At 42.6% G+C, this 27,080-nt stretch overlaps 1 protein-coding gene across 1 annotated transcript in view; it reads right to left on the bottom strand.

Moving 5' to 3' along the window:
- The window catches only part of CACNA1B (calcium voltage-gated channel subunit alpha1 B), a 443,389-nt gene that overhangs the window by 51,778 nt on the left and 364,531 nt on the right, over positions 1-27,080 (bottom strand). The window contains exons 27-35 of the mRNA XM_054997363.1: positions 26,185-26,281; positions 22,860-23,020; positions 19,160-19,297; positions 16,307-16,508; positions 14,056-14,220; positions 13,010-13,120; positions 10,898-10,981; positions 5,521-5,526; positions 1,654-1,770 (exon numbers count right to left, since the gene is read on the bottom strand). Coding sequence (XP_054853338.1) covers positions 1,654-1,770; positions 5,521-5,526; positions 10,898-10,981; positions 13,010-13,120; positions 14,056-14,220; positions 16,307-16,508; positions 19,160-19,297; positions 22,860-23,020; positions 26,185-26,281 — 1,081 coding nt within the window. The remainder of the gene's footprint in view (positions 1-1,653; positions 1,771-5,520; positions 5,527-10,897; positions 10,982-13,009; positions 13,121-14,055; positions 14,221-16,306; positions 16,509-19,159; positions 19,298-22,859; positions 23,021-26,184; positions 26,282-27,080) is intronic.

The raw sequence follows: 27,080 nt of genomic DNA, 5'->3' as shown, positions 1-27,080 counted from the left end.
ACTTAGTTCCACCATCTCTTTTCCCAGAAAAAAGCCCTGCAGAGAGGCATCTGTTTTAGTCTGTTGCAGCAAAAATAACTAGGAGTCTTGAAGTCTAACAAAAGTTTATTCCATCAGAAAGCTTTTGTGGATTAGAAATGCAATTGTAGTCTTTCACTACGCTGATATTTTATGTAAGATGAATGGGGGGGAAATCAACCAAACAGCAAGGCCAAAGGGCCATAAAATACAGGAAGTACAGGGTGAAATACAATTATGTAAAATTCATATCTAATCAAGAAAGATATGGAAACTATTCAATACTTATGATAGCCTAGTTAAAATGTATAATGTTTAAAGTGCACCAGGTCTTGCTAAGCGTTAACACCTACAGTGAGTACGGAATCCCCAAGTCCAAATGGGGAAGGGGGAGGAGAGAAATGTGAATCTTCTGAATGAATTCTGTTAATAATTCAGGTCCATTACAATTCATTGAAAAATTTCAAGCTCCCCCTCACAAACCCAGCCAACTGCAAAGCAAAGAACCGTTCATTATAGCTGAAGGTCTCTATTCCACAAAAGCTTATGCAACAAGAAAGATGCGTTAGTCTTTAAGGTGCCACAAGTGCCGTTTTTATTTTTTCTGGCAGGAAAATAGAACACGCATATAGATCCAATCCCTTCCATACACTTTGTTCCAAACGGGGTTGTCTGAGAAAGAAGCAGAGATCTATGATATTTCAACCACAATTTTTCTAAAAAATTACTTATGGGAAAACAAATAGGCTCTAATATGTGGCATGGGATGTGTTTGAAGGGAAGAAATTCCTTCCAGTATACAAAAACATCCTTCCCTGGTTTCTGGAAATGGTTCTTGGCCACTAGATAAGTAACTAGATAAGCCTATGAGCATGATACCGAAGGGCGGGCCCTTAACCCAGGCTCCAGGCATCAGTGAGCAGATCCCCACTGCGGGTATCAGTCACCCTTCTAAAGGAATCTCAGAAAGTCTACCCTGTGAGGAAGGAAGCAGAGCCAGCACCAAGCACTGCCATGGCTGGGGACAGCTGCCGAGGCCGACATCCTGGACTGGGTATCCCAACAGAAGAATTGCCTGGAGGCACTGGATGAAGCAAAGCATAACAGAATCATAGCCTGCTGCCTTCTTCAGGCACCCGTCTCAGGGCCAAACTACACAGTACATTTTTAATGAATCCTCAGACATGACTTGTTTCCCCCGTAGCTGCTTAGGTACAATGGGGAACACACACACACAGCTGCATGAGAAGGGGCTCCTGCCTCCCCCCAATCCATTTTCCCAAGCTGAAATGGCTCTGCTGGGGAGTTATTTGTCCTCTTCCAGAACTTCATGTGGAGGTGAAAAGAAGGAAGTCATGTTTGGGGGAAAGTGACAGCAACTGGGGGAGAGGAGAAGAGAACTGAAATAAACGGGAGCTACAGATATAACAGAATTTTCAGTATCTTACCACCCTAAAAATCTCATTTTGAAAGGCAAAATGATGCCTAAAGTAGAATAAAATTGAAGCATCTGTCCCTACCATTGACAAATAATTACCATTAATCAAAACAGTCATTCTGACAATATTGTTTGACACATGAATGATAGCCATTTGGCACTGAAAAGTTGAGCTCTAAAGCTTACTTTAACCGCACCTTGAAAGATTGGACAAAAGTCCAGAGCAGAATTCGGATGGTGTAGCCCTGGCGAAGAAGTTTGATGAGTCTTGCAGCCCGGAAGAGTCGAAGGAAGCTGAGGTTGATGAAATTGTCCTGCGGAGAGGAAAGGTTTTGTGTCCTTCAGATAAGGACAGGATCAGAAGCCGCAGCCCGCAAGAAAGAAAAGAAAATTACCAGCTTCGCGTTCTAAGCAGCAAATCGGCCACCAGAAAACCTTCCAAAAGAAACATTTGTCAGTGCAGGTCACTCCACATGCAGCACGTATGAGAAAACCCCTCTCCACAAGAGTCCCTCCCTCAGCTACGGGGAAGTAGCAAAAAGGGATATGGAGAGACCTCAAACGTTTTTCTGTTTCTGCGTGGTTGATGGGGCAGGGCTATGATCTGTAAAGCCCACTGTAGCTCAAGAATGTAGCTCAAACTTATATAACCCCCAAACTGAGAGAGCTTCTATTGGCCTGCTCCATGGCAAAGGAAGGGATTGCGCAACTCATTTTAAATACCTTCCTTTATTTGTGAAGATTAAAAGTCAAGGCCTGGATGGAGATTAAGTGTACAGTTCTGCTCAAATTAATGGAAGGATGACAATGAGAACCTCAGACTGACTTAGGCAACAGGTGGCAGGCCAGCCTGAACACCCAGAAAGCCTGTTTGTAGAAGATGTAAAGCAACCCCAAGTAGGGACTGCCCTTGGAACCAGGGTGGTGTTTAATAGCTTGTTTGATTCCACCCTTTTCAAAGTGATTCAAAGCAACACTACAGCTGAGCTTTGATTTTTCTCCACTCTTTGTGTGCGCTTGTTCAGTTCTGCCTTCTATTTTCCCATGATCAAAGACAGATTATCCAGTGATATAACCCAACAAAAATGTGCCTGAGAGAGGACCTCTCTCTATCAGTCAAATAACACATATCCCTCAGTTTGTTCTAAAACCAGTTACTCAGAATGGGAAATGTTAACAGCTTGATTTCAGTCTTTTTCCTTGATTAAAAATTCCACTACATATTTGGATTTCCTCTGCAGCAGAAGGGGGTTGGGTTGGTAACACAATCAGAGAGGGAGGGGCCTTGTAGCTAAAGCTAAGCAGATCTAGACTTGCTTTTCCCCCCACCGTGGTAAATTTTTACTACTGGATGCCTGCTGAAATGAAAGCTGCCCCACAGGCCCTGCTATTTCGGGTGCAAAAGGCTCATGGGTTTAGACAGCCACTAATTCAAATGCTAGCTAGCTGACGGTCGTGCCAATAGCGCTACATTCCACCAGTATCATAAAAAGTTCAAGAAAATCAGCCGTTGGGCATGCATTTGGCCGGCATTTGTTTTTAATAGACACAAGCAGCTCAGAATTAGATGTACGCACTGTACTTCAGATTCAATCCTCAAATAAAGAGAAAAGAGAAAAGTGCAAAGATCACAAAATGAGTAGATGGCACCAAGCATGCACAGAGAAAACAAGCAAAAAAAAAAAAAGTAAGAAACTGTCCTCCTGGGCTACTCAGGGCTGGCAAAACTGGGAGCCTAGAATCCTGACCTTTATTTATTTAGCTTTCATTTATGCCCTCAGTTTAACCAGCTTTTCCTTCCTAATAGTCTCTTAAGGCAGCCAACAACATCAAACAACACTAACAATTACAATTATAGCAATATGACTGTAGTGGCATTGTTTTTCTTTTTCTTTTTAAAAACAGCTCTCCTTAATAAAAAGTTTCCAATCTGCATGTCAAGACAACGATCGGGAGAGCAGCTGAATGTGTCTTTGGGACTGGATTCCGTTTTCAATTCTTATTTCTAGTTTCCTTTTTTTAAATTGACACTATCGAAGGAACTGATGATTGATTGACGTTACATCATCAGAACTGAAGGGGGGCTGAACATATAAGCATTTTCCAACCCAAGATTACATTTTTTAAAAAATAAAAAATATTCCTCAAATGTTTTACTTGGATGCTAGCTCTGAAATAATAGCAGTTACAACTAAAGGACAAGAAACTTCTTTTGTGCCCAACTAACTCATGGCAAGAAAGGTCTTTTCGAACATGTGATATTTGAGATCTTTTTAACTGGAGATGTGAAGGCCAAGAACAGAGATTTTCTGCATGCAAAACACCTCCTGTATGACCATGGACCTGTACCTAAAGCTTAATTTGAGCCTGATTTCAAAGCTAAGGTTCAAATAAACATGCTTCCCTGGTGCATCTAACCCAGTACTGCTTACAGTTGGCAGCAGCTCTTTAAACACCAATCTTTTCCAAGATTTGCTACTCAAGATCCATTAACAGAAGATGCTGGGGACTGAAGGTGGGATTTCCTGCACGCAAAGCATGTGTTGATAATGAGCCACAGCAACCCCATTTTTCACTACACCATATAAACCAGCTCTAAATTTAAAACATGAATCTAGGAAGTGGAAAGGTAAGGCAACCGAGGGCCAAGCTACACATGACGAATGACACTTGAACGGCAAGTGGATTGAGTGGAGGGCAAGTGAACAGGGAGAAATACACTTGCCGTTCAAGTGTCATTCGTCATGTGTAGCTTGGCCCTGAGTGTGAAGTTAAAAAAAACCTCTCTCTGTTAGGAGTTAATTTAAGACACTGCACTATATTTGGAATCTATTAGAGTTTAGGTGCTTTTGAACTTTCAAGCCTCAACCATTCCTTTCCCACATTTTAAGCTCCCTTTTCACAAACTGTTAGTAACACCAGCTCCCATAACTAGGGGTCACTGGGAGGGGGGGAGGGGGAATCAGAGCTCCTCAAAGCTCTCCACAGACTGTTCTCAGCACTAGTTGCAGGAGGAGTCAATGATACAAGTGACATAAAAAGCCTCGTGCACATGCAGCCCCCACCCATCCACACAACCGATGTGCCTGAGCAATTAGTGGCATGCATTGAGAGGAGTAACTCAACATTTCTATTGTTCTTGTGCACAACAATTTTCACAGTGATATCAGAGCTCAGGACCTATTTTTTTGACTGACAAATGGAATCACATCTTTTCCGCCTGGCATCAAATTTACTTCTTCCAAGACTTGATATGATTTACTTATTCCAAGACTTCTACACACAAAGGAATGACTCTATCACTGAACCACTCATCCCAACCTTTATTTGAAGAGGTAATGGGTAATACATGTGTAATGTGTCATAATATTCTATGGGAAATCTCTATGAATTTTGAGTGGGTCACTTGAGTCACCTAGCAGCATTTTCTTAAAGGCAAGTTCATATAATTTATTTGGCAAACGGGTCAACAAGGGTATTTCCAACTGGCTAGCACCATGGCCATAATCCAGACCTCCCACAGCAATTTTTGCAGCTAAATTAATGTCAAGAGATCCGATCACAGATCTCCAGTGTCATGAGCTAAGTAGTTATATAGTATTTTAACGAACCTTGTCAACACAGTGTATTAGATATTGTCAAATTATTGTGTAATGTTCGGTTTTAGCATACTGTTAAATTAATTTATATCTTTATCTTTTTTATTAATATATTGATGCATCTTTGCTAACCTATATCTTATAATAAAAATATTTAAAGATTATTTTTTTGGTGTTCTTACACCATATGCAGATGTGAGTTTCACCTCTGTCAGTTATGGAAACACAAGGAATGAAGAAAGGGAGTATTAGTAAGGGCAGGTTTGCATCCAGCTATAATTAGTCTACAGAAAGACAATAGCACAAGCAAATCTGGTCATGAGCCACAGTGCAAATACAGACAGAGAAGCATTTTTCACAAAGGCAGTTTGAAATCTCAAAGTTAAAGAGAAGTGAAGCAAAATAAAAACCAAGAGAAAAATAAAAAAGCAGGAGATTTGTTTTTAAAAATTCAATGAAACCAACCGTGTCCTATATGTGATGTTTTCATGGATGAATATTTGCAAGATTATGTACAAGTTTTTGAGTTTAGATTAGTATTTGGTTTGAGCAGCAGGCGCACAACATACAGACGGAGACATGGGTTTTCGCATTGTATGTTGAGTGGATGGCGTGATTCGGCAGGAAGGTAAGGAAAAAAATAGGGAAAACAACAACAAAAGAAAGAAAAAAGAGAAAATGAGTCATTGGGACAAGCAAATAACAGAAGCACCAAAAGTAGTACTGGAAAAATCAAGTGCTTTTGAAAAGTTGTTTTTCTAAAAAAAATAATCAGATCCTGGAAATCAAACACACTGCATCCAACTATTTGCATTTCATATTGTAATGCAAATTATGAGACACTTCACAAACAGCTTTTTGTCATTTTTTTTTTATTCCCAGGTAAAGTTAGAGATGCCAGTTTTCAAAATTGCATTCAGGTTTCAAAGCTTTCTCCCCCCTCCCCCCTTCCTGATGCTGATAAAGAGCAACCCACATGATTGGCTCTTCATCCATTTGTGGCCACCAAGATGGTGTCCAAATTAACAGAATGGCCGGTCAACTCAATGCTGGGGCACAGGATGGGGTGGCATCCGATGGAGAGAACCCAGGTGGGAGCAGAACACTAGCTGCATCCCCTGCTGTGGCATGACTCTACAGGTTGTTGTGACCAACGCTTCTGATCTGTAACTTAGGCTGAGAGCCAACGGAAAACAAAAGTAGGGCTACCAGCTGAGTCAAGACTGCTTTGAACTGATGCCTACTCTACCTTTTCAATGATTCACTGGTTAATTTCTTGACTGAATTTTAAAAAGTTAGCAGATTACCAAAAACCTTAATGCTGTTTTGAGAATAACTAAAAATGTGCAAGAGAACTGATACCTGTCATGGGCCAGCCTGTGCTCAGTGACAGCGAGGACTCCTTAAGAGAAGAAGGGCCCCATGTAGCCAGCCAGGACTCAGAAGAAGAGGAGCTGCCAGCCGATCAGAGTTCACGACCAGCAGCTGGGGCAGAGCAACTGGCACCTCACAGCCTTGAGACAACAGGGGAAGCTCAGCCAGTGGTTTCCAACCCTCCAGAGTTGCCCACACCCTTTGAGCACCACAGACAGAGAAGAAGGATGGAGCTACAGGAGAGAAGACGCAGTGCACATCTCCTGACCCAACACCAGCTGTTTGCTGATGACAGCAGAGAGTAGCTGCTGGATCATGCCCAAGCAGCTGGCTGCTAACAGAGCCCTTCAAGCACAGGACTATAAAACCCTGTGGGTAAGGAACTATTGTGGAAGCAACATGTCAGAATCTTGCTACTGCTGTGACCATGTTGCCAAATCTTGCCTTGTTTTGGTGACCTCTGGACCCTGCCCTGACTCTGCCTGCATCTAGCCCCTGAACTTGCCTGTCACTGACTTTTGGACTTCCTGACTTTGCTATTTGGACTGCCCTCTGACTGAACCATAGACCACTCTTGACTCAGCATTGACCTTGGAACAGATTTTGACCATACTACTGGATTAGCCTACGACACTACCCCTCGTTAGAATGTCTACTGTTACTTACTACTTTCCCTGCTCAGGTATAAGCAAGAGTGGCCTCACTCTGAACGTGATGGTCAACATGTCTTACTGTGCCCCAGGTTCTTGCTGCTGGATTGCCTGGAGTTTCTAGAACTGGAGTCCACACCAACACCCATGGGAGCATCTGGGCTATGTGCCAGGGGTTGAAGGCACAGAATACCCTTATGCCTGTGTTCCTTTGACTGTTGTGCCACTGAGCCATGGCCTCTCATCATCACCACCATCACCACCACAATGACAACAGTGTGCTTATATAAGGCCCTTCTGGACAGACTAGTGGCCACTCAGAGCTGTGAACAAAGTCATCGTTATTATTACCCCCACAATCCAGCCAGGGAACAGGAGCTGAGAGGAGTGGCTTACCCAAGGCCACCTGCTGAGCTCATGACAGTAGTGGGATTTGACCAACAGAGTGCTGATTTGCGCTTAACCACTATGCTACAACAGCTCTCAAGTAAACTCACTGACTATGGTGCCTGGCAACAGCTCGTCAGTATCAAAGACACAGAAAGGTTTTCCCTAATGCCTGCAACTGTCTTTTTGCTAGAGATGCCGGTGACGGAACCTGCATGAAATCATAGGCTTTACTGCTAAGCCATGGCCCTCCTCCACAGACTGTGTGTGTCAACATTCACACATCCACACAAATTGTATCTTTCCATTTCAGCCCCTTGACTAAAATATGCCTCTGCCAAAATTGCTCCCACCAATTACACAAGAATTTGAACCCATGAAGCTGCCTTCTGTTGAAACAGATCCTTGGTCCATCCAAGTCAGTATTGCCTTGCTAGATTGGCAGACTCTCTCAGGTTTTAGGAGGTGGTCTTTCACAGGGCTTTTTTTTTGGGAAAAGAGGTGGTGGAACTCAGTGGGTTGGGTTGCCCTTGGAGAAAATGGTCACATGGCTGGTGGCCCCGCCCCCTGATCTCCAGACAGAGGGGAGTTTAGATTGCCCTCCGTGCCGCTCGGTACATGTGACCATTTTCAAGAGGTTCCGGAATTCCGTTCTACTGTGTTCTAGCTGAAAAAAAGCCCTGGTCTTTCATATCACCTACTACCTGGTTCTTTTGACTGAAGATGGTGAAGTTTGAACCTGGGACCTTCTGCATGCAAAGCAGATGCTCTGCCATTGAGCCACTGCCCTTCCCCATTGATACTTGAGAGACTCATGATAGAATTCTCACCATATCACTGTCCTACCCCTCCTCTCCACCTCTGCAATCTTTCTTGACCTTAAGTAGAAGTCCCTGTTTGATCTGAGGTAGTGGGCTTTATTCACAAAAGTTCGTATTGCAATAAATGATGTCAGTCTTGACAGTGCCATTGTACTTTTGTTTTATCTCATCAGTTAATCAGCTAAAAATGCCAAATTAATTGTTTACTGTTCGCAACTAAAAAAAAAGAGGAAGAAAACTGACATTTGCATTTTTGCCTGTAGAAATAAAAAAATAAAGTATTCAAAGCATTCACAAAAATTACATATAAGACACAAGTAGGAAATAAAAAAGAAAGCAAATTATTAACATATACTCTTTTTCTTTTATCTTTACTCCTTTGCAGTCTGCTGGTTGTTGAGCCATGGACAGAATATGCCATGTATAGCCAGGTGGGCTGGTTTCCTCGGCTCAAGGAGAGTTTTCACTTGGAAACTGGAGGAAGAGCCAAGATCAGCTCGAATTCTGGAATATCTGCACCATAAGATTAGCCAGCTCCACTTGCCAATATCATCTGAAGTGGCCCTGACAGGACAGCAGACAGCACTGTGCTAAAATCCAAGTCCAAAAATTATTCATGTAGTCTGAAGTTCTGGATTCACATGACCAGGAAAGGGGCTGGGATGCCCATCCAAATTTGGACAAATCCTGCTTTTCTCTTGCTTTGTTGTATAAAAGGCCACTGGAGACATCAATTTAAAACAATCCATTCTAATCACAGATGGTGAATGAACCCATTAAGAGACCTGCCTCAGGCAGGTGTCTGGAAAGGCAGCAAATAAATTTCCCTCCCAAAATAAATAAAATAATATTAACAGTATCATTATTTCTGCCAGAACATCTTGATTGGAGGATATATGAAGCCATCATTCAACAGTAACATCTCTCGATAAGTAATGATTTCTTGCCAGGGGAACTGTCTAGATGAACAGCTCTAGAGACCAACAAAGTAAAGAATGTACCAGGCTTCCAAAACTGGTCAAGGCACCACCACCTAAACATGGCCATTATTATTCCTTTGAATGGGGCATCTGGAATGGCTGGAGACAGCCTGAGAGTTTGGTTATGGGAATCCATGGAGAGGGCCTTGCCTGGAATGCTGGCTCGAACACTGGAGCCAAGACACATTGCCATAATGGAGCCAAGCTCTTTTTTTCTGTTCTCTTAAACTGCTCAATTGCCTTCTGACTCTGATGCCGTGTGTCATTTGGAGGAAGCATCAGAAGCTGCAGAAAATGATGGAGAATGAAGAATGTATTGTCATGGGGTGGGGGAGAAAGAGGTCAGGGGAGAGGGGAAAAGGGGAGGTTCGAAAGCAGAGGAACACGCTCATAGCCTCCAAGGAAGAAGATACAACTTGGGGAGGAGCTTACAAAGGGTGAGGAGTTGAAAATGTAGGGGAGGAGTTTGGGGAGGAGTTTACAAAGGGCCTGGTTGTCAATAGATAACTGGAGGATTATTTCTCACAGCGCTGGCACTGTCAGGCATGAATCATGCCAATTAAGCCAAGTTGCAGGGACGTGCTTCTTTTGCATAATTTACACTTGTCCAGAAGCTCAGGAGGAGGGGCAAAGGGCTTTGGTGAGTGCTGAACCCCTGCCACCGAGCCATGAGAAGCCCTGCCCGGATTCTCTCCAACTTCTGAGATTTTACGCTGTCCAAGTTTTGTTTTACAAGGCAAAGAAATTTGCTTTTTAATTTTTTTTAAAAAAGGCAAATATGAGATTTTGAAGATACTGAATTGGGCACTCAATATCAAATTCCAAACGCGGCTTGCACTTGCATGGGATTAGGAAATATACACAGCCCTGCCCATGCTTCACTCATCCTTGCCAGGTGACTGACAAATATTTGCTTGGAAAGTTCTTAAGGCCATTGCGAATAAAACATGAGACAACATTTTCACTAGGGTCTGGAAGCAGCCATATGCTCCCTTCCCCACCCCATTTACATCTGAGCAACATTAACCTCAACCATGGGCACGAGGGCAGAGGGTACTCCCTAGAGCTGGATTTATGAACAAGTTAAGGAAGCTACATTTTCGAGCCTCAGATTATGAGAGTACTCTAAATACAAATAATTAGTAAATTTAACTAATATAATTTTTTTGTAATTCTGTGGGGCCTCCTAAGCTTGATGTAGCTCAGACAGTCAAATGTCTTAAGCTGGCCATATGTACTACAAACTGAGCTTTCAGATTTAACATCTAAGCGTATTAAAGGCAGGAGGGAGAATTCATACATGGAGACAGGGGAAAGTGGGCACTGGTACCTACAAACTGTTCCTGTTCCCTTACCTCTGGGGTGATCACGTTGAATGCACCAGCCTTAATGAAAGGGATTTCTTCTCATGAACAATTAGGAAGTTCTTCCCAATATTTACCCTAAATCGGCACCATCATGCTTGGCAAATCCTTTCACAAACTAGGCTCATTGTAAAATTTCTCCTGGTCCTTGAAAGATGCATATCATAGGATAATTCCCAAGCAGACTGCTGGGAAGTCAAGTCAGTGTGAACTTTTTGGCAGTAGTTTGCCAGCTAACACAACAAGTTTGGATGATCTCTACTCACCGCAATCTCCGTTACTAAAATATCAGTAATACTTCCCAAGACAGTTACAAAATCAAAGATGTTCCAGGCATCGCGAAAGTAATTCTGTAAGATAAAGAAATTAGGATAGCTCAAAGATAGTTGACTAGAGCTTTTCTATATCAGTATTTTTTGTCAGTTCCTGTTCTCATACAGCTTCAATTTATCCTGATTTCCACACACATTTTTTTTTACCTTTTGTTTTCACTTTTGTTTTGTTTTCCCCAGTTTTTTTCCTGGTTCTTTTAAGATCACTTTTATCCCCATCTTTTTTTTAAAAAAGTGATTCTGAGATATCTTTGTTCCTTCCATGGAATGGTTCTTTTGTTTTTGTTTGTCCCTCCTACTCTTACCCACTTTTGGATTATTGTTATTTCATAATAGCCAAATCACTCCTCCGTCCCTCTTCCCCCTCTTGGTTTCGCTTTCAATTTTTTAAAAAATCGATAATTTCATAACATTATAATGGACCTAACATTGTAATAATAGATGCAACAGGTTCTCTGAATTCCCTGCTTTCATTTTTAAAAAATAAATAGGACTCTAGCACTTTCCGTTGTGGAAATATAAGGAAAAAGGCTACAGACTTACTTTTTTAAAAGAATGAAATTTAAGGCAAAAGGCTAGAGACTTGGGGTATGCTATTGCTTGGGGTAGCATGCTGGGCCTGATTCGGAAACCCCGCATCAAAGCTTCCCGAAGTGATTCGTATCACTTCGGGAAGCTTTGGATCAAGGGGTTTAAATGCCCCTTTCCATGCGATTCGTATCACTGTGGAGCAGCGGGGAAAGGAGCATTTAACACCCCCCCTTGGATCAGCTGCCTGGCCAAGCAGCTGATCGAAGGGGGGGGGATGCCCTTTCCCTGCCACTGTGAAGCGGCGGAGAAAGGAGAATAGCCCTTTGGATCAGCTTGCCAAGCTGCTGATGGAAGCTGGCTGGGGCTTACAATGCCCCTTTCTGTGCCGCTACGCAGCAACATGGGAAGGGGCATTGTAAACCCCAGGATGGGGAAATTCCTGCCAAGCAGCTGATCAAAGGGGGAGAGGGAAATGCCTTTTCCCTGTCGCTGCAAAGCGGTGGGCAAAGGAGCATCCCTCCCCTTGGAGCAGCTGCCTGGCCAGGCAGCTGATCCAAGTGGGGGGAGAGGAAGGCCCTTTCTACACCACCTCGCAGCAATGCCTTCTCCACCACTTTGCAGCAACAGGGAAAGGAACATTTAAATGCCCTTTCCCTGTCGCTCCGAAGTGGCAGGGAAAGGGCATTTCCCCCTTGGATCAGTGGCTTGCCAAGCCGCTAATGGAAGCCAGCCAGGGTTTACAATGCCCCTTTCCATGCTGCTGTGCAGCAGCATTTAAACCCCAGTACCAGCTGTTTGGTGGGGAAATCCCCACCAAGCAGCTGTTGGTGGGGTTTAAATACCCCTTCCAGGGCCTGGTAAGTGGGGCGGGGGCTGGAAGCTTGCCTCCTCACTTCGGTATGCTCCGAATCTTTACGGAGCATACTGAAGCAATTTAAATACTTGAATCCGAAGCAGCTTGCCGCTTTGGGTTTGGGGTGTTTACGAAGCTTTTTCCCGCTTTGGGTAAACCCAAAGCACACCCCTACTAGAGACTTACTTTTAAAAAAAAATGAAAGTGGGGGATTAATCTATTATTACAATGTTAGGTCAGTATAACATTATGAAACTGATTATTTTCGTAAAAATGCAAATGCTGGGGACCTTGGGGTGGGGGTACCTAAGCATGCATTAAAAATAAAAAAGGAGGAGACTGCTGTGACACCACCGATGATGCCACTGATGACAACAGCACCCTTGCTTGAAAATCCTGATTATTTAGGGTACATAAGGAAGAAAGTGAACTGACTCCACAACTGTTAAAATGCAGAGGGAGGGTAAACATGCAGAAGAACTCTACCCAGGTCGATTCTAGTGCTTGTGGATTGACTGCTCAGAAAATCAGGAATACGTTAAGCCTACAGGAAAAGTCCTACGTATGTTATTTCTCTGGATGCCACAGAAATGAGGATGAGTTTTGAAATGCACATAAACACACAGATATTCAATGTAAAGAAAAAGGAGGAGAGCTCCTACCAGCACACCAAAGGCAATGATCTTCAATACACACTCCAATGAGAACATGGAGGTAAACACAATGTTGAGGCATTTAAGCATTTCTTCATATGGAGCTGGAGCATCATAGAACTAAATTGTGGAGAAAGAAAAACAAGTTACGAAAGGTTTAGCAACTGCTATTCACCTAGTAATTTTTTTTTTTTAAATGCATCACATAAATTATTGGAGTCATCCTCTCAATCTCCTCAGTCAGGGAGGATTTCCCCACAGCAGTCGGGAAAATTCAATGGAAGGAAACACAAAAAAAAGTCAAGAAAATAAATCATGGGTTCGATTATCATATGGGAGAAGCAAAATCAAAATAGGGATTTGGGGGGTTGAAACAGCAGGGAGGAGAAATTCAAACATTATCCTACAAGAGAGAGATCCGAGGCATGACAGCAACCCTCTCCCCTGCCAATCTGGGGCTATGAACCAAGTGAGAGAATGCAAGAGATAAGAAGGGGAGCTTCAGATTCCTTTCCTCCCGCCTGCAGCAGAGGATGTTCCAATTTATTTTATTGTGTTTTAAGATATATTTCTCCTCCTTCTCCAAGGGTTCATGGTGAATTAGCTAGTAGCCTGTGAGGAAAGGTTACGTTGACAGTCAATGACTTGCTCATACCAGTGATACACTGACTTTCTTCGTGGTTGTGGAGAGTGGGCATCTGCACTTGGATTTTCCAAAGGCAAACCCAGGGCTTTTTTTCAGCTGGAACACAGTGGAACGGAGTTCCGGAACCTCTTGAAAATGGTCACATGGCTGGTGGCTCCACCCCCTGAGCTCCAGATAGAGGGGAGTTTAGATTGCCCTCGGCACCATGGCGCGGAGGGCAATCTAAACTCCCCTCTGTCTGGAGCTCAGGGGGCGGGGCCACCAGCCATGTGACCATTTTCTCCGAGGACAACCCACTGAGTTCCACCACCTCTTTTCCCAGAAAAAAAGCCCTGGGCAAACCCAACATGCTCTTCCACCACACTAGAACAGCTCCCTTAAGGACAAAGTTGGATATGAAGTCACTAACCTTCATCATCAGCACAATGGTGTTGAGTGCAATCATGACCATGATGAAGTACTCAAAAGGAGGAGACACCACGAATTTCCACATCTTGTACTGGAACGACTGCTTGTTTTGAGGCATATAGCGGGTTAGGGGCTTGGCACTTATGGCAAAGTCTATGCAGGCTCTCTATAAAGATAGGGTAGGGAAGCAACAAGAAAATGATCTGCTCACAGCTAATGCTTTCCATCTGCATCCAAGGTCAATCGTAAGAGCTGAAGTAAAGAAGATGTTATGATCTTCCTACGAGTATCAAATTGTCCATGTGTCATGTGTGTGTATTAACATAAGATGAGGAGTTGCAAAATGCAATGAATATAAGTTTGCAAACTGTCACACATGATCATCTCTACATGGGTTCACGCATTCAGGCTACTGAGAGCAGTGGCTGGCCCCCAGACAGATTCCCTAAGCTTTCCCTCTCACACACAGAAGAATAAAAAAGGACATTTGATTAGAACAGTCGAAAAGAGCAAGAGTCCAGTAGCACCTATAAGACTAACCAAATTTGTGGTAGAGTAAGAGCTTTCATGAGTCACAGCTCACTTCTTCAGATACTACAGCTGTGACTCACCAAAGTTCATACCCTAACAAAAACTGGGTTAGTCTTATAGGTGCTGCTGGACTCTTGCTCTTTTCTACTGCTACAGACAGACTAACATGGCTCCCCATCTTGATGAGAACCGGTACATTGTTGCTATTCCCCAATTGCAACTTAGCTCAGCTCCCTGAGCCTTCGGAGTGATCTGTACCCCCAGAATGTTATTCCCTCAGTTCTCCTTTGCAGCAGCCTTTCATCCCAGAGGTCATTCCCATCTAAGAAAATCATAACATCTGGAAGCTATTCTTAGAAGAGAACGCTAAGACTACTTAGCTGAACCACTCAGTTTCTCTAATTAGCTTCTCTAATTTGCTATACCAAGACTCTTCCACTAAACCATGCAAGTTTTACCAATTGTACATAAGGTGCTGAAAGGATCAAAACATCTAGTCAAACTATCTGTTATAAAAAAATTTGATCCGCTAACCAAACAGGCACCCTCAACAACTTGGGTAACAGATTATTTGAAATTATTGTAAATGTAAATATTTATAAAAACTAGAGTTGTCTGCTTCTGTCCGAGAAGAGGCATTCCTGTGATTCTGCAGCACAGAGGGGAATATCTCTTCTAATATTGCACCTGCTGCGCCATACGTGCCTTATCTAGCTAGTGCTGTATTTAAACATAAACCAACGTAGATTCAAATAAATCAACTAAAACTCAAATAATTAATGAATAAAGATTTATCTGTCCGGGTGACAGCCCCCAGTGCCATCATCTTATCAAATGGAGGTTGTCGTTGCAGTTTTCAAGGCTGGATTGCTGTTGCAAAAGGGCTTCCCTGCACAAGCCAGAGTGGTATGGGAAGGCTGTGCCCCAAGTCAGCCAAAAGGCATATGGCAACACAGCCAAGGGAAAAGAACTAGACACTTGCTGTAACTACACCGAACAATAACTTCGATGATGATGACGTAAACAGAGATGAGAGCTGAAGACTTCTGTGTAGGCATTAGGGTGGCTGCCAGGCCCGTATAACCTGCAAGACATGCCCATGAACCATACACAGCAAGGTTGAAAACCAAGGAGGAGTAGCTTTAGGGGTGAGTTAAAGCTATAGGCTCGTTCCGGAGAGGAAGAGGATACAAGCAGGTGCTGTTCAACTCCTTTCGCTCCCCTTGTGAAGCTATATGGGAGTGAGCAGGCAGAATCCCCGAGGAGCCCACTTGGTAGCTACAGACTATGGGCCAAGCTTCAAGTGATAAATGACACAGGTTGGACACTTGTCAGCTTCCCTCAAGTTTTGGTAGGAAATGTAGGCATCCTGGTCTTGCAGCTTGGCTCTCTGACTGCTGTCCAATGGACTTTTCAACTGTCACTTGTCACTTGTCCAACATTCCACCAAGCTGCCTACGTTTCCCATCAAAACTTGAGGTAAGCTGACAAGTGTCCAACCTGTGTCAGGCGTCACTAGTAGCTTGGCTGTAAATTCTGAAAGGAACCAGTCAGAGAGATTCCTTTACATGAATACACCAGAATCCCCATGGTTTCCCAATTCAAGATGTTGTGAATTAGATCAGTAACAGGCTGGCAAAGCTGTAAAATTGACCTTGGATGGCAACATGATTTAGGCTAGCCCTGGTAGCATTTTGCAATCCTATGATCTGTGCAAGTACCTCATTCTTCTCTAGGCTGCATTCGGACATGACTTTGTCACCCTGTTCCTGGAAGGTGATGATGATTAGAGCCACAAAGATGTTGACAAAGAAGAAAGGGAAGACGACAAAATACACCACATAAAAGATGGACATCTCCATCCGGAACCCGGGGCTCGGGCCCTGGTTCTCATACGTTGCATCGACAGAATGCTTCAAAACACTGTGAAGGACAAGGAAGCAGAGAAGCCAGATGAGAACCTGCCCTCGGAATTCAGAACAGAGAAACGACGTGCAAAAGAGAGCCCCCCCCCCAAATAAACCATGCAAAGATAAAGACCATAAAAATAAGCAGTACACCAAATATAATATAAAAATTGTGTGTATTCATATTGTATATGCAACTTTACAGAAAGGTGAATAAATGTAGCTAAAATCAAATCCATAATAAAGAGAAAGATCTCAGTAGAAACACAACATTGAGAATACTTTGCAAAATTATGCAGAAAAGCTGAATTTCAACTCATTCAGCAGGGCAGAATGTTAATACCTCACAAGGGGGAAGGAGCTCTTAATGAGCATGGGATTAGGAGAAAATAATTGCTTACCAGCATTGATTTGCAATGATATTTTTGAAGTTCCCCTCATATGGAATTGTTTTGATAATGACACGCTCTTATGAAAATTGTCTCTCCTTGGTTTCATGATTAAGGCTTATGCTGAAATGGGAACAGACCAGCGCTTCATTGAAGTCTGAGTACAAAGAAGTCGTTCAGCCTCTTCAGAGTTAACTTTAGAAGTCAGAGTCTGAAATCAAGGTTCAGTCTTCCAAAGCTGTTCATCTTGACCTGTCTAATTGCAGTAGAAATTCACCTTCCTTTGTGTTATCTTGCAAAGTGTGCAGTGTTGTGTATCTAGTTTGATCTTTCTTTATTACTGAACAGGTTTTATCCATTTTTTCCCATTTCCATAAGTAAACACACATTCTGTATACTGGAACTAGTTCATGCGTATACATCCATCATGAGATAAAGTCACTTGGGTCATTCAGCAACCAACCATGAAGTATATAATAACAGTGTACATATTATCAATGGTGGTGGTAGCTTAGTAATAAGTTCAATCCCATTAAAGGGTCTCATATAGCAGAGAAAGACCTCAACCTGAGATACAGATGTGAAAGGCTGTCTTTCACTTAGATGAGCAAATGTAATGTTGGGGATGCCACTGATGTGGCAGCTAAAACTCCTCCATGCTTCTAATATCCCCAGGTCTGGAGGAGACTTAGTATCTCCCCCAACCTTCAAAATTCCATTGCTGTCCACTTACTTTATCCCATGGAACTTAACTGAAGACTCTGAGATTTGAGCCTGCTTCTAAATCCACAGTCCTCCTCCTTCAAATGCATAATCCCACGGTCAGTAGATAGCAGTGTACTTAGTTATATCATGTACTTTATCTGTGCATACATTTTTTCTTTTGTATATGTTACAGTTTGTTAATAAATTGAACATTTAATTTAAAAATGCATAATCCTATCCTATCATATACATAGCATTGCTTTGTTTTGTTTTTTTGCTAATGCAGAAGTGTGGTAAAAGTTGCATCAGCATAGAAAGGATTTTCTGTTTCTCTGTCATTGCTACTGTGATTCTACAAGCATTCACACTAGCAACAGAGCATCCACATGAGAGTCCTGTGTGTTCTTTCCACCGTCAGCTGCAGCTTCCCTCCATTTTCCCCGTAACTCACACCACACCATTATCATACCAGTAACTGCTGTTGTGCTGTAGCATTATAATGATCTATTGCCATGATCTGAATTTCCAGGTTTTTAAAAAGTGTCTAGCTGTTTTTGTTACAGACATATGGGAGGAAGGTGTACCTCAAAGTGACAACTAGAAAATCAAAGGAACAAGAAAATCATGGCAACAGATTGTTATAACATTATAACACTATAGTGATTTGGCAATTACTGGTGTTTTTTTTAAAGTCCAGAGAAGTCTCCAATGGTATGGGAGGAGGGATGGCAGCCTCAAGAGGCTGAAGCAAAGAAAATGGTTCTGATGTGGGTGGGGCATTAAAAAAGCACACCTTTCCATCCATGCTACATGCAAACATACTTTGATTTCAGTTTTTCCAAAAAAAAATTGTATCAAACCAGGTTTGCAAAAGATTGGAGCAAAGTCAAGGAAAACCCAGAAAGTAGATGATTAAGGAATGTAGATGCAAGGGAGTTAGCTGTGTTAGTCTGCAGTAGCAAAGTAGTAAAGAATCCAGTAGCACCTTTAAGACTAACCAACTTTACTGTAGCATAAGCTTTTGAGAACCACAGCTCTGTTCATCAGATAAGAGAATGATGTTGTATGGATGTTCCAAAAACAAACAAGCTCCCTGCTCCAGTTTGAATGCCAAACAATATCAAAATCTCCATCTGGAAATAACCAATGTGTAGGCCAGGAACTAACTTAAATACACAATTTTGTTTTTAACTTTTAGGCCCAACAGTGAACCTAATTTTGAACTTCAGCAACTTCCATATCTCAAGGTTATTGTTTTTTTTTTTGAAAATGTTACATAAAGTTCACAGGTTCTAAAGCAGAACAACTGTAGAGGTCAGAGAAGAGTGGACAATCATGTATCAACAAGTATCCAGGGATTCCAACTGAACAGATCCTGTCAGAAAAACATACTCTGTGCTTCTTAATGTTTCTGGTTTGTTCAGCAACCGTAAAGAGTAAAAGCTGGAGCTTAGCTGACAGGGGAACATTTTCACGAGTCCTTTTTTTTTTTGCCTTTCCCCGACTGTGACAAATCACTAAGAAGGTTGCTCTCAGACATCCAACACAGACATAAAACACCATCCAAACTTACGTTGGCCACCCTTCTCCTGTGGAAACAGTGAAGAGTGTCAATAAAGCCCAGAGAACATTGTCGTAGTGGAATTCATATTTATTCCATTTCCTGGGCTGAGCTTCTACTTCATCCTTCTCATAATCCAGATACTGGCCCCTAGAAGAAGCAGAACAGAACATCCAAACCATCTCAGTGCCAAGAAGACAAAGATGCCTAGGAGACTGGGGCTTGATCCCTACATGCTACACTTGAGTAAATCTGCCACAGACAGTCCCTGTTTTCAAGAATGGGTCCCTGGTAAAACACTGCCCTATTTTACCTTTAAGAAGATCTGTGGGATGCCTTTTGGGGGGGGGGATTGCTACTGTGTGCACCCCTATAACTGCTGATCCAGTAAAATGTTATTGAGTGTGCTGCAGATGCAACTAGATTAAATGCTCTATGAAATATCCCTCCTTTTTTAAAAAAAAAGGGGGGGGAAACTCTTATGGTCAGTTTCTTTAAACACCTGTTTCAGAAGCCAGTTAAAGACAGGTTATTACTGCAGAGTACATGGATACGGTTTATGGAACGCAGAGCCTTTACCAATGTGTGGTAGAGGAGGGGAGTGCTCATATTCTGAAATAAGGTCAGCCCAGCATCCTGTTTTACAGTGCAGCCGATCAGTAGCCCCGAAGGACTAGCAAATGGAGCACAGAGGCTGAAGCCTTCCTAACACAGGTGTTCAGGGGCTTGCTGTCTCTGAATGTGGAGCTTCTCTTCAGTCACCATGGCAAGTAGCTGGTGACAGATGGTGGCAGGACAGACATATCAGAAAATAAAATAAAACTAAATAAAAGTTGGAGGCTATGGGTTTTCATGAGCAAAAAGATTCCTCAATATGGCATTGCAACGTACAGATTCCTTGAAACTGAAGCAAAGATTCTGTATGCTGTTTCCCAGCTGGTGAGAATGTTTGGGCACTTTTGGTAATTGTTTGCTACTAGCTGCAGATCATGATCTGAAAGGCACATTCCTGGATTGTTTGCAGGAGGAAATTAAATAGCCAGTATCCCAGTGCCTCTGTATAAAACTTTGTCTCCTTGTTGGTTTAGCCTTACAGTAAAATTTGACCAGGAATACACCCTGAATTTCTAGTTGAGAGAAGACCGGTTTGTAAGCCCTCCTCCTAACACTGGGATGCAAAGAAGGAAAAAGAACACAAAGGATTGTACTGCGGTGACCAGCCTCCTGGGTTCCTCACCTGACAATCACCAAGGGGAGTAAAGAAAGATAATGTGCCCCTTGTCACCAAAGTGTTTTGTAGCAGGAAGGGGTTATAACTCAGTGTCAGGGCACATAGTTGGCATGCAAGAGATTCTAGGTTCATTTAAATGATCTTGAGTAGAAGAAGCTGGGAAGGATTCACTATTAGAGGAAACAATATAAACTAGATGGACAAATGGTATAAGACAGTGCTTCTGTCTGCTGCTGTAGCATAGAGGTCAAGTGGCTGGGCTTTGAAAGAGCACTTTGCTGGTTTGACTCCCACAATTGTCATGAGCTCAGCAGGTGATCTTGGGTAAGCCACTTCTCTCCGCTCCCGCTCCCCAGCTGTATTGTGGGGATAATAATAACACTGATTCGGTTCATCGTTCTGAGTACAGCACTAATCTGCCTAGAAGGGTGTTATACAAACACACTGTTGTTGTTGTTATTCAGATGACTGCTTCTCTTTCTATGATCTGACTAGATGTCAGGAGTCTCAGGACACATGCTGCTTCACCTGAAATTCACTATCTTTCCTTGTCTTTAAAAAATAGTGATAGCCAAAAAATAGAAAGGAAGAGTAATTTCATTAATCAATTCATTTATTTAACTATCTTTATAGGCTGTCTGCTGTGGTGCAGCTTTCAAAAGAGAGCCAGTCTGGTGAAGAGATGAGCACGAACAGGGGAAAAAAAATATCGAACATAATGTTTGTTGTTCGTTACCATCCATGAACAGGGACTCATGAACAACCACGGACATGACCCTGTTCACGAACATGTTCGTGGTTGGCTGTTCATGGGGAACAGCAGGCTCTCCTCCAGCCATCATCCAAGTTTGGTCAAGATCCCTACTGCACCACTTCCAGGAACCTGACCTGAGCAGGCAGCAGGAAAGGTTACCAATAATAAATAATAGCTTGGCCCCAGAGCCTGGCAGCAGCCCTGGAACCTGAAGGGGTAGATCCCTATCCCACCACACACAAAGAAAATACAAGCTCCAATGCACTCTCCCTGTCTCTCTATCAAACTGCCAATGGCAGCTGTCTCTCCCTCTCCACTGTCTGCAAAGACTAGCCAGAGCTGGGAGCCCCCCTCCCCCCTGCTCTTTGCTCCCTTGTAACAAATTTAGAGCTCCACACTTGAAAGGAAGACCTGCCTATCAAGCTAAATTGGGCTTAGATTGGGGTTTCCAGGGCAACAGCAGGAGTTCAGACAGAGTTCAGACAATCCCTGCCTAAGTTGCCAAGGAAATTGATTGCAGGTGCCAGACTGTCTGGCTTGACGAACAACATCAAACAAGGCTTGCAATGACCACCTGCTCATTTAGAATGGGGCCTCATGAACAGCTTGTTCTTGAACAGCAGACTGGGCTGTTTGTGGCTTTTTTTGTTTGTATTGCTGTTCATGCCCATCCCTAATTTGGTGTAGTGGGTAAGAATAACAGGACTCTAATCTGGAGAACTGGGTTTGATTCTCCACTGCTCCACTTGAAGCCAGCTGGGTGACCTTGGGCCATTCACAGCTTCTAGGAGCTGTCTCAGTCCCACCCACCTCACAGAGTGTTTTGTTGAGGGTATAATAATAACATACTTTGTAAACTGCTCTGAGTGGGCACTAAGTTGTCCTGACGGGCAGTATGTAAATCAAATGTTGTTGTTGTTGTTGTTATAAGAGAACACCGGAATAAGCAAATCTACAGCAACAAATAACTTGCTTAATTCAACTGCCCAACTTAAAGAACAAAAAATTAAGTTCTTTCCAAAACAAGAGAAGAAAGAGTGCCTACTGAGTCACTAATTGTGAGGCGTTCCAAGGAAATTGGGTTACCACAGAAAAAGCCCTACTTCTTGTTCAGGACAGCCTAGTATCCACTGTTGATGGTACCTGGAACAGGCTTCAAATTAATGCCTAGGAACTCATACAGGAGTAGGAACTCTGAGATACTCATGTCCTAGACCAATTAAGGCTTTAAAGTTTGATCAGGTGGGCATGTGAACAGACTGCAAGTCAATGAAGGAGAAAGGGGAAGGAGAATTAGTAAGGAAAATCTTCTGACTATATGTGTTGTTGAGAACATCAGGAGTCCTAAGACTGTGTCTCCTCCTGGCAGAGGTTCTGAAAGCCCTGCCTCCTTGAAGCCAATAGGAGGAGTCACCATTTAAAGATGGCCACTTCTGATGACACTTTAAAGCAGTATTCACTGAATGTCTGGCTGTTATATGGCTGCAGAAAGCACAAGAGCCTTGCCAGAAAACAAGGCGGCAACTGAAAGCTTCCTGCAGAGATGTTGTCTCTTCTAGGAATCTCTAGGTGTAGGAAGCCCTTCTGGGTGTTTGTGCCTTCCAGCCCTGCCATATCCTGGGGCTTCTTCATAAAAGACTGGACATGGTTTTCCTCCCTGACTCTGAGGAAACAGATGTGAGTTTGTTCTGTTTTCTCTTGTGTAAGACCACATGCATTTCTGGCACCTGCAGTCTTTCTCCAGATCTTTTGACTCATCCGTACAGTAAAAGAATCGACCTTTGAAGAGCTGCACAGCGATGACAGCAAAGATGAACATGAAGAGCATGTAAACAATGAGGATATTCAGGACATTCTTCAGAGAATTCACCACACAATCAAAGACTGCCTGCAGTGAGAGGGAAAGAGAGAGAACAATCGGAGAGAAAAGAAGCATGACACGTTGGCTCAAGTACTTGATTTTCACCGTGTATTTCCTTACCAGCATTCAGGGGCCACTGTAGTATAGTGAAAAGAGTACTTAATTAGGACTGGGGAAACTTAAATTCAAATCCTCACTCAGCAGTGAAATTCATTGGAGATCTTGGGCCTGTCGTCCTCTCTCAGGGCCTAACTACATGATACCCTGTTTCCAGGTATGCCCCAGGTTTGGCCAACAGATTAGAACCAGTGTTGCAGCATATGCAGAAAGGGGCTTTTAGACTTCACTCTTACACTATTTTCCTGACCTGAATGATCCCTTGGACCCATTATTTGCCTTGTCTGGAAAGCTGCATGTACTGATATGGCTACATTTTTCCCCAGTGGAGAAAACAATCGCTCTCTGGAGCTCTTCCAGGTCCTGAAAATAGGGAGGACGCTATAGTCCCCCTGACCCAAATTGAGCCCACACACACCTGGGATGCATGGAACTCCCAGACGACACCTTTCAACTGGACTTGGGGACTTTTCCAGGAGAATTGGATCATGTAGTTAGGTCCTCCTCAGCCTAACCTACCACACAGAGCTCTTATGAGAATAAAATAGAGATGTGGGAGCCAGGTACACCGGCCTGAGCTTCTTGGAGGAAGTGCAGGATTAAAATGTACTAATTAGATAAAGGCCAGCAGAAACAGAACTTTCCCATTTTCACCAATAATTGTTCTCTAAAGTCAGTTTAATCAAATTCAATGGAACTTACTTTCAGGTAAGTTCCAAATATGGTTTCCTTAGTACTGAATATATAAAAACCTGATGAAGATCTCGGAAAGACTGTCTCTTAGTGGTTTACTTAAACTAATGCTTTGAAGTGAATGTGTCCGTTCATTTTTCACCTTCTTCCTCCAAGCAGCTCAGTGGCAGAGCATCTGCTTGGCCTGCAGAAGGCCCCAGGTTCAATTACTAGCATCTCCAAATTAAAAAAAAAAGGGAACATGTAGGAGGTGACATGAAAGACCTTCATCTAAGGCCTTAGAGAACTGCTACCAGTCTGAGCAGATGATACCGATTTTGGTCTGATTTAGTCTAAAGCAGCTTCATGTGTTTCAAACATAGGTTACTCTGCTCCAAGTCCGATATTCTAATCACTTTGGCACACTGGCGAACAAAAGCATTAAAAGTACTCTCCCCCACAGATGCACATCACAATTTCACATTGCTAGCTTGAAATCTTCAAGGGCTATTCATAACACAGCCAGGCTAAGACCTTCCAATTACTGGTGTAGACTGGCATTTTCTGATAATAAAATTATCAGAAAATGCATACTAAGGCAGTGTTTAGCTGAAGAATTAAAACACCAAGCTCTCCCTGGGTCTGCCTTTCAGATGGAAAAGGGGACTACTGGGGATGACGATATTGTTATTGATGTATTGTCGAAGGCTTTCACGGCCGGAGAACGATGGTTGTTGTGGGTTTTCCGGGCTGTATTGCCGTGGTCTTGGCATTGTAGTTCCTGAACTACAGGAACTACAATGCCAAGACCACGGCAATACAGCCCGGAAAACCCACAACAACTGATATTGTTATTTATCTAATGTCATCCATGTACATGATTTTTGCTCAAATCAAGTAAACAAAACAAAGGCAGGTTCCTGCACCAAGGAGATGTCAACTAAAATGTGTGGGGGAAAAACCCCACAGAAGGGATAACGGAAGGAATGGTCAGGGTATGGAACTTATCAAATGTGAGTGGGTGGTAATTTATTTATTTATTTCTGGATTCTTATTCCTTCCTGTCTGGCACATGGGGCATTTCAGGAACCTAAATCAATCACCTGAAACCAAAAACCCGGGCATCGAATTAGAACAAGTAACAAATCTAGCAATCCCACACACAATCAGTAGTTAGTAAAAGGAGCTATTGCCCTTGATGCATTCATTATTAAAAGCACAGGTAAATGCGACAGACTTCATCCGATGCCTAAAAGATGGTAAGGCTGGCACCAGGAGAATCTGACGAAGAAGCTGTTAACTGGCCTTTTGTTTCCCCCTTGCTTTCCACTATGTACTTTCTACCAGTAGATACATTTATGCGACTTGCTTTTGTTGGATATGGGATGTTGCTTACTTTGCTGGGTTTAAGGCATTTTACACTAACTGATTCCGCACACGTTGGATAATGCACTTCCAATCCTCTTTATAGATCATTTGGAATGGATTTTTTTGTGTGTGGAACAAAAAATCCACCTCAAACGATTGATAAAGTGCATTAAAAGTGCATTATCCAACATGTGCGGAATCAGCCACTGTTTGCTCCTTTTTATATGTTAATTATATGAGACTAGCTGGCTTTAAGATTTTTGCTAGTTGTTTTAACTATATTTATAGTTCCAGCTACTGTATTATATTTCCTATTTCTTTGTAAGATTCCTTCAGAACCAAGCTCGTTGAGAGTGTGGGATAAAAATGGCTAAAGCAAAAAACAAATCGCGCTGGAGTGCCAACACAGAAAAGACCCTATCTCAGCTCACAGGGGATAGGCACTCCAAGACACGTAGAGCTTAAGATGTCACTTAAGATAAGAGGGTAACAGATGGGTAAAGTTCACACTGCAACAAGAAGCCTTTAAGAAAGCCAGGCTCTAGACTACTTAGGGCTTTTAAGGTCAACGCCGACACTTAAAGAGTAAAAAAACCAGCAGATAGATGGAAAGAATGGAAGAGGCCAAATAGCTGCAGCCTAATGCAAACAAACCAAATTGTATGCAAACAGATTTCTATTCCATTCCTTTAATATTCATTCACACGGTTGTTTCAGTTATCTGCTGTTGGCTGTTTCTCTATACTTCCTTATACTTTGAATGCATATTGTATGGTTGTTAGGCTGATACACAAATTATATTGTATATATGTACAATGTATATGATACTGGTTTACATTTCATTAAATACATTCAATGCAATGAAACAAAACAATGTGAAGATACAAGAATCATGAGTTCAGTTCTCACAAGGCAGAAGAAAAATCAAAACAGGGATTTCTGGGTCAAAATTGCAGGGGAAAGGAAATTTGCCAACATACCCAGTTATGCATACTGTTTTATGTTTGAATTGGGTCTGAGGACTAAAGTCTTACCTTTAACTTTGGCAGGCGTTTGATTGTCTTCAGAGGTCGGAGAACTCTCAGAACTCGCAGGGACTTGATTGTGTTGATATCTTTGCCTTTGTTTTGTCTGCAAGACAGCCCAAAAGTGACAAAAGGAGGCCTTTGGTTTACGCGAGAGTCAGTCAAAAGCCCCGCCTCTCAGATAACAACCACCGAACTCCCCCTTCCCCCTTGATGCAACATAACACAGCAAAATGCATTTTGAAAATTCTATTCTAGAAGGGACGTCTGGAAAAAAAGGGGCACAATTTGGGTCACATCTATGGTAGTATTTAATGGGAGGATTGCCCTCAAGATGTCAGGTCCCTTCCTTGAATAGTTTTGATTTTAAAAGTAAATCGATATCTAGCCCCTTTTCTTGCAGAGATACACGGGAACACATGCAATATCTACCCAGCTACTCAAGCTCAATGCCTCCCATGGTTCTGGTAAATGAATGAAAAAGTACCAAGCACTTGAGAATGGGCATGTAAAATTAGTTAAAATGGGGGAGTGTCAAAATATGTATTTTAATTGAAACTTATCAGACTTCCTTATTTCAAAGGGGCCACGGCTCAGTGCTAGAGTAATGCTTTGCTTTGCATGTAAGAGGTCTTAGGTCCAGTCTTTACAATCTCCAATTAAAAAGAACTTCAGCAAGGTTAGCAACAAGTTTCTCTGCCTGAGGCCCTGGAGAGCTGCTACCAGCCAGAGCAGAAAATACTCAGAAAGGTGGACCAAAGGTCTGACTTGATATAAGGTAGACTCATATGTAGCTGTATTTAGATTACTGTTAGTTTATAATGGCTTACAAATTCTTCCCTGATGTGCTTTTAGCCATCTTCTTCCATGCCAATTTCTGGCTACAAGCCCTTGAAATGTGGCAT

Source organism: Eublepharis macularius, chromosome 14, assembly GCF_028583425.1.
Source record: "Eublepharis macularius isolate TG4126 chromosome 14, MPM_Emac_v1.0, whole genome shotgun sequence".
Taxonomy (NCBI): Eukaryota; Metazoa; Chordata; class Lepidosauria; order Squamata; family Eublepharidae; genus Eublepharis; species Eublepharis macularius.
The sequence above is the reverse complement of the archived record's forward strand: the minus strand, read 5'-3'. Positions and strand labels throughout refer to the sequence as shown.